The sequence below is a fragment of the Tachyglossus aculeatus genome, chromosome 25 (assembly GCF_015852505.1).
Source record: "Tachyglossus aculeatus isolate mTacAcu1 chromosome 25, mTacAcu1.pri, whole genome shotgun sequence".
In the NCBI taxonomy this organism is placed as follows: Eukaryota; Metazoa; Chordata; class Mammalia; order Monotremata; family Tachyglossidae; genus Tachyglossus; species Tachyglossus aculeatus.
The window spans coordinates 26,785,955-26,798,132 of NC_052090.1; the positions used below are offsets into that span (position 1 = coordinate 26,785,955).

Sequence of the window (12,178 nt, forward strand, 5' to 3'; positions counted from 1 at the left end):
AGAATAAATATATGCAAGTAAAATAAATAAAGAGTAATAAATATGTACAAACATATACATATATACAGGTGCGGTGGGGAGGGGAAGGAGGTAAGATGGGGGGGATGGGGAGGGGGAGGAGGGGGAGAGGAAGGAGGGGGCTCCTCTGGACTGTATTAAGCTTTGGGTTGGACACAGTCCCGTCCCACATAGGGCTCACAGTCTCACTCCCCATTTTCCAGATGAGGTCAATGAGGCCCCAAGACATGAAGTGACTTGCCTGAGGTCACACAGCAGACAAATGTCTTAGCTGGGATTAGAACTCACGGCCTTCAGACTCCCAGGCCCGGGCTCTAGCCACTATGCCGTGCTGCTTCTCTGGGTAGTTACATTAGCTACTTGCAGATGCCGGCACCATTTTTGATTATGTCTCCTTGTATCATAATCTTCTCAAGCTTCTGCTCTTAAAGGGTCATCCTCTTCCTCATTGCTGCTGTTGCTTCTCAGCTCTCCTCAACAGTGCTGCAAGATTTGAGGTTGTGTGTCATCAGGGCTATAAAACATTTCTTTGGGACTCCCTGCCACATACTTCAGACCATATCCATTATGATCACTGTCCCCACCCTGATGACTCTCTCTCTTTGTATAAATGACATCATCATCATTATTATTATTATTATTATTATTATTATTATTATTATTATTATTAGTGTAGCATTTGTTATGCGCTTACTGTGTGCCAGGCACTGTAGTAAGCGCTGGGATGGATACAAGCAAATGGAGTGGGACACAGTCTCTGTCCCACAGAGGGCTCCCAGTCTCAATCCCCATTTGACAGATGAGGGGACTGAGGCATAGAGGAAGTGAACAGACTTGCCCAAGGTCACACAGCAGACAAGTGACAGAGTCGGGATTAGAACCCATGACCCTCGGACTCCCAGGCCCATGCTCAGTCCACTATGCCATACTGCTTCTCAACACGCCATACTGTATGATGTGAAACAGCATGCCAGAGTAATGTGGTATAAAAATAGATCATTTTACTGTCTCTGACTTACACCAGAATGTAAAATATGTATCAATTCTGAGCCAACTCTCCCGTTTCAAGCTTCTAAGGAAGCAGCGACACACCCTTGGAATTGCAAAGGGGAAAGCAATCTTTCCCCATCCCTCCAGTATTCTCCATTTCAAGAAGGTGTTGGCTCACTTTAGATAGCTATTAAGAGTTATTCATTATTTTATACTTAAGGTCTGTCCTCTAGAGCACTGTACTAAGTGCTTTGGGAGAGTATAATTCAGCATTAGGTGCAGAAGCTTCATATTTCTGGGCTGTGTTGCGCTGGAGTAGTCTTTGTTGAATACTTCAGTTGTTTTGCCCAGTTGTCATGGGACAACCTGAAGCACTGGAGGCAGCTTAACATGGAAACATAATGTTGCAAACACAACAAATTACCCGTGGACAGGGAATGTGTCTGCCCACTCTGTTGTGTCGTAACCTCCCAAGCACTCAGTACAGTGCTCTGCACATAGTAAGCACTCAGTAAATGACATTCATTAATTGATTATCTTGAAGGAAGAATAGGCAGGATTTAAAATTGTAAGAGTGTTAGCTCCTTGAGGTCCAGGATTGACTCTGCTGACCCTACTGTACTGTCCTCTCCCAAGCGCTTAGTACAGGGCTTTGCACACAGTAAACACTCAATAAATACCATTGATGGGTTGATTGGAAAAAGCTGAAAGATGGTGAGGAGGTGAGGGTGACACCAAAGTTGCGAGCCTCTGGGACGGTGAAGAAGCCAGGGGCATTGCCAGAAATGGGAAAATGTAGGGGGACAGAGGTGGGAGGGGAAGATGAGGGGTTCGGGTTTGCACTGTTGGAGTTTAAGAGGCTGGCAACGCCCCCTCCCCAGCCCCCTAAGGGGAGAGGCTCGAGAGGCAGGAGGATATGTGGGAATGAAAAGCAGGAGAGGAGTCTGAGAGAGCAGCTTCGGGAGTCATGAACATGGAGTAGTGGATAGAGCCCGGTCTGAGAGTCAGAAGGACCTGGGTTCTAATTCGGATCTGCCGCTTGTCCGCCGTGTGAACTTGGGTGAGTCACTTCACTTCTCTTTGCCTGTTACCTGTTCTGTGAAATGGGGATTCATTGTGGTATTCGTTAAGTGCTCACTATGTGCCAGGCGTTGTACTAAACACGAGGGTAAATATGAGCAAATCAGGTTGGACACAGCCCCTGTCCCACATGGGGCTCACAATCTCAAACCCCATCAAGATTTTGAGCCCCATGTGGGACAGGGACTGTGTTCAACTTGATTAGCTTGTATCAACCCCAGCGCATAGTACAGTGCCTGGCACACATTCAGCGCTCAACAAATACCATATTATTATCATTGGAGCAGAAACCTGGTGGGAGAGTGAGTCTGGGGAAACGGTGGGCGTTCACAACCCTCTCAATCAATCAATCAATCAATCGTATTTATTGAGCGCTTACTGTGGGCAGAGCACTGTACTAAGCGCTTGGGAAGTACAAAGTGGCAACATATAGAGACGGTCCCTACTCAACAGTGGGCTCACAGTCTAGAAGGGGGAGACAGAGAACAAAACAAAACATATTAACAAAATAAAATAAATAGAATAGATATACTCTCGGAGAGTTTGGCCATGAACGGGAGCAGGGTGAGCGTGGCGGTGCACCCAGAGAAGGCTTTTTCCATGCACGGGAGCTATGAGCGAGCTTGAAGCCAGTGGAGGGGGGAGGTCATGGGGGAGAGAGGCAGGCGACAGACTCACACCCTGAAACAACCAGCCTGGAATCACCATCCTACGTCTGACCTTTAGTACCATGCTCATTTCTTATTTTAAGGCGAAGGCTATAGTTACAGCACTTTTCACATCTGGACTTGAAAAATGAAAAAAAAAAACGACTCCCTCCCATCTACCCCTTTCAGCAGGGTAGCAGAGCTCACTTTCCAGACATACGCACGGTAAAAGAGTGAGGAGCCAGCGAGGGAAGGCGTGGCTGATTCCTGAAATTTCAGAGAATATGACTGTTGTTTGTGCAGGCCTGATTTCTCCAAAAATATAGCCTTGGGTGCCTCTTGGGAGAAGTTAGGCATCCTGATTGTGGGAAGGGGGCCGTGCCCCCTCTTCTCTGCCCATTCCAGGTTGGAGAGGCTGCTTCACCCCTAAATAGCAGCCCAGCCCAGCCCAGCATTTTTAGTGTTATGTAGTGGCTATCATAATTTAAACTCACTAGGCAGAATGTGTAGACTAATTCAGAGTAAAGCATGCGTAGATATTTCGTGGCAAACTCAAGTCATTTTTACAAGTGTATTTTGGGAGTTTTGACCAGATTTCATCCCAATTTTCTGACTCCCTGGTGGTTTTTCAAACATTTGGGTTGAAAAGAAAAAAAAAAAGCTTGTGTCTACCCCATGTAGCTCCAGTCCCTCAGACTCGCTCTTGACCCTCTCCCCCTGCTCTTCCTTCTCCTCCCCACCCCTCCTCAGGAGGCTGAGCTCTTAGGAGCAGTCCCAGCCCCTGGAAAGGCAGGAGGAAGGTGCTGCTTTGAAGGGCAGAGCCTCCTGAGAAAGGACTCCCCCCCAGCCCTTCCCCCGCACTCAGCCCCCCACCCCTGAAACCCTTCCAAGCCATCAACTGCACATTAGCCGCAATAATAATAATGGTATTTGTTAAACACTTACTGTGTGCCAGGCACTGTATTAAGCACTAGGGTGGATACAAGCAAATCGAGTCGGACACGGTCTCTGTCCCTCATGGGGCTCACGTTCTTGATCCCCATTTTATAGATGAGGTAACTGAGGCCCAGGGAAGTGAAGTGACTTGTCCAAGGTCACACAGCAGGCAAGTGGTGGAGCCGGGATTAGAACCCGCAACTTTCTGAACTCTCAGGCCCGTGCTGTATCCACAAGTGAACACTGCCATTGCCCCATCTCTCCCTGGCTGTCCTTTCCTCCCTTCTTCCCTCTCTCCTCTCCTTTCCTCTTTCTCTCTTTCCTTCCCTCCATCTCTCAGCTTCCTTTGCAGGAAGATTCTGAACCCAGAAATTATTTTAAAATAAAACCTGACATTAAAAAACATTTTAAGCTGATTTTCCCCCTACTGAAAAACAAAAATAAGCCTTAGTAATTACCCCCTATTAATGGGCTTTGACCTGAAAAATCCACCCCCCGGAATATATTGCATTCCAGATCATCTCCGTTTTTATTGGGCCTATAAAAAGAAAGCGTTAAAACCAGCTTCTGTTTCCCTTCTCATCCTTGATATATCACAAAGGATCTGGGTTGACTCGGCCTGCGTAGTTACTATAATTCCAAAATTCCATGTAGTTCCAAAATCAAGTCTGGCTACGTTTCAAGAGCCAACCTGTGGTTAATGTCCATTTTCTTTTCTTTCAGAAAATGGCACCGCAATGAAAGCGGGGGAATTATTGCCGTGCAAGATTTGTGGACGAACATTCTTCCCAGTAGCATTAGTGAGTAAAATGCACAAATGTCTTTGCTTCTGCGTCTGCTGTCACCCGGCACCTGGCTCCTCCCTCCCCGGGGGTGGGGGACGGGGACGGGGGCTGGGAGACTTGGAATGCCGGGGGAACTCGTTTCTCCCGTTGAGAGGGAAAGTCGGTGTCACTGGCCACACCTCTGGCCGTTTGAGGGCTGGAACCACGCCCTCGTTCTGGCCGGTCCCTCGGATGGCAGAATCAGGTTGGGTTTGTTTATTCACCCTCTGACCAATTTCCACAGAAGGTGAAAAGAAGCAACGTGGTCTAGTGGATAGATCCCGGGCCTCGGTTCCAGAAGAACCTGGGCTCTAACCACAGCTCCACCACTTGTGTGCTGTGTTCATTCAATCAGATTTATTGAGCGCTTACTGTGTGCAGAGCACTGTACTAAGGACTTGGGGAAGTACAATACAGCAATCAAGAGAGACAGTCCCTGCCCACAACAAGCTCACAGTCTAGAGGTGTGTGACCTTGGGCAAGTCACTTCACTTCTCGCTGCCTCAGTTCCCTCATCTGTAAAGTGGGGATTAAGACCATGGGCCCCGTGTGGGACGTGGAAGGTGTCCAACCCGTTTAGCATGTATCTACCTCAACTTTTGGAACGGTGCTTGGCACGTAGGAAGCGCTTATCCAACACCATTAAATAAAAAGGAGAAAAAGTGCTCTGTTCTTGAGGAGTGGTAAGGTGGGTTCCACAGACAGATATCGGATGGCTTCCATCTACTATGTTGCCGACTTGTACTTCCCAAGTGCTTAGTACAGTGCTTTGCATACAGTAAGTGCTCAATAAATACGATTGAATGAATAATAAGACTTCTTAAGCTCCAGGGGCTTCCAGTTCTCCTTGAGACCGAAGCTCACGTGGTTTCTCTTCAGTCCCCTGGAATTAAGGAGTCCAGGTTGTTGTGGCCACCTTCCCCCTTCCTCCCTGTTGTTGCCTCTTCGCTTGCATGTTGTGGTCAGGGACCACTGGAAAGTGGAAGGGATCCACTCTGCACCTCTGGGTCATCTGCCTCAGTGAACTGAAACAAGTCGGGTGGTGGAAAGTAGCGGGGCGGCCTGCAGGGCCCGTTCCTTTAGTCCTGGGACCACGTGGGCCCGGCCTTCATCCGAAAGGGCAGTAGGGGACATTCGTCCAAGCAGCCAAAACCCAACCCGCCCAATGTTTGCCGGCCTTCACGGTCAAACTGGGGGTATCCACCCAAGGACTTGGGTCACTGTATCGGGCAGCCCAGATCTGTCTTCTAGTCGAAAGCACTGGGAGGCAGAGTGGCGTCGGAGGGTGTGGCACACCCGGAGCCCCCATTCAACCCAGGCTTCTGAGCTCCCCAGGCTTCCACTCACCCCCTGCGTGGCAGGACCATGGTCACCCCAGGCCAAGAACCACACGGGCCCCCGGGTGTAGCTCGGTCAGTCCTGGCATTCCTCTCCACCCAACAGAAAAAGCACGGGCCGATATGCCAGAAAACCGCCACAAAGAAGCGCAAGGCGTTTGATTCCAGCAGGCAGCGGGCAGAAGGGACCGATATTCCAACAGTAAAACCTCTGAAGCCTCGGGTAAGTCAGTAATTGAACAGACTCTTTCTCTCTCTGTCTCACACACACACATATGTCATGGGCAGTTAGGAAACACTACTGAGAATAAGCATGGTTGTTCTGGAACAATGATTACAGCCGAAATCCTGAAGTGGGGGATGGGACTCGGCCTGTCTAGCCGTTTTCCCAGCCAAGGATTTCCATCGGAGACATTGGCCAGATGTGGTTGCTGAATCCTGCATTGTTCCCAGAACAATGTCTGTAGTGGCAGAGATAGACCAGAGAGTTAGAAAAACGAGTCATAAAGACAGTAAGCCCTTTAGGTACCACACACACACACCATCATCATTAGTCTTTACTGAGCTCCAGCGTGAGAAGCAGCGTGGCTTAATGGCAAGAGCCCGGGCTTGGGAATCAGAGGTTGTGGGTTCTAATCCCGGCTCCGCCATTTGTCTGCTGTGTTACCTTGGGCAAGCCACTTAACTTCTCTGGGCCTCAGTTACCTCATCTGGAAAATGGGGATGAAGACCGTGAACCCCACGTGGGACAACCTGATGACCTTGTATCTACCCCAGCGCTTAGAACAGTGCTTGGCACTTAGTAAGCGCTTAACAAATACCATCATCATCATCACCAGTAAATTTGTTGCGGGCAGGGAATGTGCCTGTTTATTGTTGTATTGTATTAGCCCAAGTGCTTAATTCAGTGCTCTGCCTATAATAAACGCTAAATAAATACAACTGACTGGCTGACTTCTATATGCAGAGCTCTGTACTGGACACCTGCTGCCAGCAGGGAACTGTTCTAGGTGTGTGGGAGAATACGGTACAAGTAATAACAATAATAATAATTATTGTGTCTGTTAAGCACTTACTATGTTTCAGGCACTCTTCTAAGCACTGAGGTAATTGGGTGGACACGGTCCTTACCCCACATAGGGCTCACAGTCTTAATCCCCATTTTACAGATGAGGGAACTGAGGCCCAGAGAAGTGAAGTCACTTGCCAGAGGTCACACAGCAGACATGTGGCAGGGCCAGGATTAGAATTCAGTTCCTCCGACTCACAGACTCTATCCATTAGGCCACGCTGATTCAGTTGTCCCCCAACTTTTGAGATCTGGTGAAATACTGTGGCATTTGCAGAGCGCTTGCCATGTGCCGGGCCATGTCAGCTTCCCCCTTTGGCCAGCAGGACAAGCCGCGGCAGCCCCCCGGCTCGCTGTCTTGTTCACCTCCTGGCCCTGGGGGCAACAGCAGACCTTCATTCATTCATTCAATTGTATTTATTGAGCGCTTACTGTGTGCAGAGCACTGTACTAAGCGCTTGGGAAGTACAAGTCGGCAACATATAGAGACGGTCCCTACCCAACAACGGGCTCACAGTCTAGAAGAGGGAGACAGACCCCTTGTCCCAGGATGGACGAAGAAATGCCAGCCGCTTCGCAGTCACCTCACGACTGTCCCTGAAGGCTGACTTCTCTCCCTCCACCTGTAAAACAATCCCCTGGGATGGAATTTTTTTCCTCTGCACTGAGCAGAATCTGGGGTGGATTGGAGCCTAGTAGCCCAGACCCTTCGTTCAGGAGCACTGGAGGGCCAGCTTCTGAAACACGGCCTTCATCCCCAAAAGCTCATCCCAGAAACGGACCCCCTGCTCAAAGGATGAGAACCCCCAGGAGGGATTGTTTTCTAATGATTCTTGTTCATAGGCTGTCTCTCACACAGGCCTATTCACCTCATGCTTCCTGTTGTAGGAAAATTTACCTCTAGGCCTTTGTTTTCTTTTTTCTTTTTAGCCAGAACCACCAAAGAAGCAGTCTAACTGGAGAAGGAAGCACGAAGAGTTCATAGCCACCATCCGCGCAGCCAAAGGGCTTGACCAGACCCTTAAAGAAGGGGGGAAACTCCCCCCACCACCTCCACCTTCCTACGATCCTGGTAGGGAAAGGGTCGGGGGAGGTGGGCTCCTGCTTGTTGGGGGGACTGTAGGCTGAGAGCTTGTTGTGGGCAGGAAATGTGTCTTCCAACCCTGTTACATTGTTATATTGTATTCTCCCAAGCGCGTAGTATAATGTTCTGTGCACAGTAGGTGCTCAGTAAATACCACTGATCGATTGATGACACGCAGAGGGAGAGCGTCACCCTTGCTTAGTCAATATCCAAGCTCATTAAACATAGGCTGTCCTTGATCCACTGCGGATCACTCAATCAATGATAGTTATTGACCTTTTCCTGGCCCCAGAACACTATATTAAATGCCTGGGAGAGTACAGTACAGCAGAGTTGGTAGACACATTCCCTGCCCACAGGGTGCTTACAGTCTAGAGGGGGAGACAGACCTTATCATGAAGGAATAAATTACAGGTACGTATATAGATGCTGTGGGGCTGAGGGTGGGTAAGTATCGAGTGCTTAAAGGATGCAGATCCATTACATAGGCAACGCAGAAGGGGAAATGAAAGCTTAGGCGGGGAAGGCCACTTGGAAGAGATGTGCTGTTACTAAGGTGGTAAAGGTGGGGAGAGTGGTGGTCTGGCTTTTAATGAGGGGGAGGGAGTTTCAGGCCAGAGAGAGGATGTGGGTGAGGGGTCGTCGGTGAGATAAACAAGATTAAGGATGCCAGAATCCATGTGCCCAATGCCACTGGAAGTTTTTATCCCTTAGGGGAACCCAGAATGTAAGTAGGAAACTTACAAAATTGTGATTTAGGTATTCATCTAAACCATACCTGAATATACGCTTTAGACACTGTCATTTGCAACTCTGGGAAACAAACTCCTGAGTGTTCCAGCATGGGTACTTGAAGCTAGGAGGGCAGGCGATTCATAGAACAGTGGAGACATTCTTGGAAAGCTGGAGTCCTGCGTTCCTAAGAGTCAAAAAAAATTTTTTTATGGAATTTGTTAAACACTATGTTCCAGGCACTGTACTAAGCAGTGGGGTAGATACAAGCTATTCAGGTTGGATACAGTTCATGTCCCATATGGAGCTCACAATAATAATCTCCATTTTACAGATGAAGAAACTGAGGCAGAGAGAAATTAAGTGACAGGGCAGGGATTAGAACCCAGGTCCTTCTGACTCCCAGAAGGAGACAGCCCAACACAAAGGCTGTACTGTCTAGACCATCGAGAAGCAGTGTGGCCTAGTGGCTAGAACATAGGCCTGGAAGTTAGAAGGATATGGGCTCTTATCCTGGCTCTGCCACACGTCTTCTGTGTGACTTCGGGCAAATCACTTCACTACTCCGTGCCTCGGTCCCCTCATCCGTAAAATGGGGATTAAGACTGTGAGCCCTACGTGGGACAGGGACTCTGTCCAACCCAATTACCTTGTATCTACCCCAGCGCTTAGTACAGTGCCTGGCATATAGTAAGTGCTTAACAAATGCCATTATTATTATTAGATGCCATGCCACACAGGTGGCATGGGTAGGGAACCTTGAAGCCAAAGCAGGTTTTGGCAACATTTCCCTGCATTACAGGGGCAGAGACAAATTCAGCAGGCAGCCGGGTGACAGCTTAGCCCCAGGAAAATCCAGGGTGGGAGAGCAGGAGAGAGCGGCGGCCCCCTCTAGCCGGGGTGGCACCAAGCTAGTTATTCCCACGTGGTGCCACTGTGGAGGCTGCAGCGTGCCAGGCGGGTGGCTAGCTGCAGCGGCTGCTGGCTCGGAGCCAGGCTGGTCCTGGGCACACTTACCCACGCCCGGAGGGAGGCTTCTTTGTCGGGCAGACCCTGCAGGGTTTCCAGTTCCCGGGGTCTCGGCCCTGCTGCCCCGTAGAGCACATTGGGAGTGGAGGCACCTTAACTCCCTTAACAGCCTCCGCCAGCCAGAAGACAGAGCCTCCTATGACCAGCCTGGGCTTTTTCCCGGCTCCGTGGGTTCGTCAGGGTGTCTCGGATACTTTGTAATCTACTCATTTTTTGAACTTTCAGAAGGGACTTCTCTGTGAAACTCAGTATGCATGTAATTGGCTATGCTCTATGCTTGGGAGACATTTGGACTCAGTGCTAGGGAAAGAATTTTAACCCAATTTTGTTAGGCGACTTCAAGACTGTAAACTCATTATGGGCAGGGAATATAATTTATATATATATATATATATATATAGTTGTTTTGTACTATCCCAGGCACTTAGCACAGTGCTTTACCCACAGTAAGCGCTCAGTAAATATGTTTGAATGGACGAAGACTGAATCTTAGTTTTGGAGACCCCCATCTGTGGTCTCCCCCTTGGGGTCAGCGAGGACGGCTGAGGGGGTTCACCCGATGTCCCGGGGTTGGCCGGGTCTCCCCCTGCTCTCCGGCCTTCTCCCCGGGCCGGGGGGTGGGGAGGGGCTGGTGGGACTGGTCGGGCTGGCTGTGGACCCTGCCGCTCGCTCGGCGGCTCATTCTCTGAAAAATCCGGCCTGTGTCCTTTTTTAGATTACATTCAGTGCCCTTATTGCCAGAGGAGGTTCAATGAAAATGCAGCCGACAGGCACATCAGTTTCTGCAAGGAGCAGGCAGCTCGCATCAGCAACAAAGGCAAATTCTCCGCCTCCGACACCAAAGGAAAAGCATCTCCTCGAGCTCAGGTGAGGCACCCCATCCCCTCCCCCGACTTGGACCTCTTTCCAGAAACGTAGGGAAAGAGATTCGCTGATTGATTACAGTCTAATGGCTGTGCTCCATTGGGCAAAGAATACATACAAACTCACGCGTCCCCTCACTCACTCCTTCAGAAGACACACACCCCCTCCCCACCTTTTTTCTCCTTCGTTCTTCCTCCCTTCATCCCGGCAATGTTTCCCAAATTAATTTCCCAAAATTGAAGTCTCTTCTCAGGGATTCTTTTTCCCCCCGCAAGGGAAGTGATTCTCTACCCCCAGAGATCCCACTTAATGTCAGGTGGCGACCCCAAGTCTAATAATGTTCCAGGGCCTTTAAACGAGGACCCTTGCCTGACATGTCTACCCATCAGTGCCAGCCTCCCCGCAGTAAGCTGCCCCAGTGGCTACCTCCAGTGGCTCAAATCTCCAGTGGGTCAAATCTCCAGTGGCTACCAATCAATCTGTGCATCAGGCAGAAACTCCTCACCCTGGGCTTCAAGGCTCTCCATCACCTCGCCCCCTCCTACCTCACCTCCCTTCTCTCCTTCTACTGCCCAGCCCGCAACCTCCGCTCCTCCACCGCTAATCTCCTCACTGTACCTCGTTCTCGCCTGTCCCGCCGTCGACCCCCGGCCCACGTCATCCCCCGGGCCTGGAATGCCCTCCCTCTGCCCCTCCGCCAAGCTAGCTCTCTTCCTCCCTTCAAGGCCCTGCTGAGAGCTCACCTCCTCCAGGAGGCCTTCCCAGACTGAGCCCCTTCATTCCTCTCCCCCCTCGTCCCCCTCTCCATCCCCCCATCTTACCTCCTTCCCTTCCCCATAGCACCTGTATATATGTATATATGGTTGTACATATTTATTACTCTATTTATTTATTTATTTATTTATTTTACTTGTACATTTCTATCCTATTTTATTTTGTTGGTATGTTTGGTTCTGTTCTCTGTCTCCCCCTTTTAGACTGTGAGCCCACTGTTGGGTAGGGACTGTCTGTGTGTTGCCAATTTGTACTTCCCAAGCGCTTAGTACAGTGCTCTGCACATAGTAAGCGCTCAATAAATACGATTGATTGATTGATTGATTGATTGATTGATTGCCCCCCACCACCCCTCAGGTCCTCCGGTCAGGGAGACCAGTCAGGGAGCTAGCCAGTGATTTGTAGCGGTAGGCCTGGCTGACTCAGAACCGGCTTCCTCTGCCTGGCCTGAGGAATAGACATCGAATCTAAAGTCAGTCGATCATTTTTATTGAACGCTTACTGTGTGCAGAGCACTGTACTCCCTTTCGCATCACCCTAACTTGCTCCCTTTACTCTTCCACCACTCCCAGCCCCACGGCACTTGTGTATGTATCCTTCATTTTGTTTGTTTATATTGATGTCTGTTTATTTGTATTGATGCCTGTCTCCCCACCTCCAGACTGTGAGCTCATTGTGGGAAGGGATTGTTCCTCTTAATTGCTGTATTGTGCTTTCCCAAGTGCTTAGTACAGTGCTCTGCACACAATAAGCGCTTAATAAATGCAATTGAATGGATGAATGAAAGAATGTAC

At 49.5% G+C, this 12,178-nt stretch overlaps 1 protein-coding gene across 1 annotated transcript in view; it reads left to right on the forward strand.

Moving 5' to 3' along the window:
- Positions 1–12,178, forward strand: part of ZC2HC1A (zinc finger C2HC-type containing 1A) — a 33,494-nt gene that overhangs the window by 9,636 nt on the left and 11,680 nt on the right. Inside the window, exons 2-5 of the mRNA XM_038766713.1 lie at positions 4,395–4,471; positions 5,939–6,055; positions 7,832–7,973; positions 10,462–10,613. Of these exons, the coding sequence (XP_038622641.1) occupies positions 4,395–4,471; positions 5,939–6,055; positions 7,832–7,973; positions 10,462–10,613 (488 nt within the window). The remainder of the gene's footprint in view (positions 1–4,394; positions 4,472–5,938; positions 6,056–7,831; positions 7,974–10,461; positions 10,614–12,178) is intronic.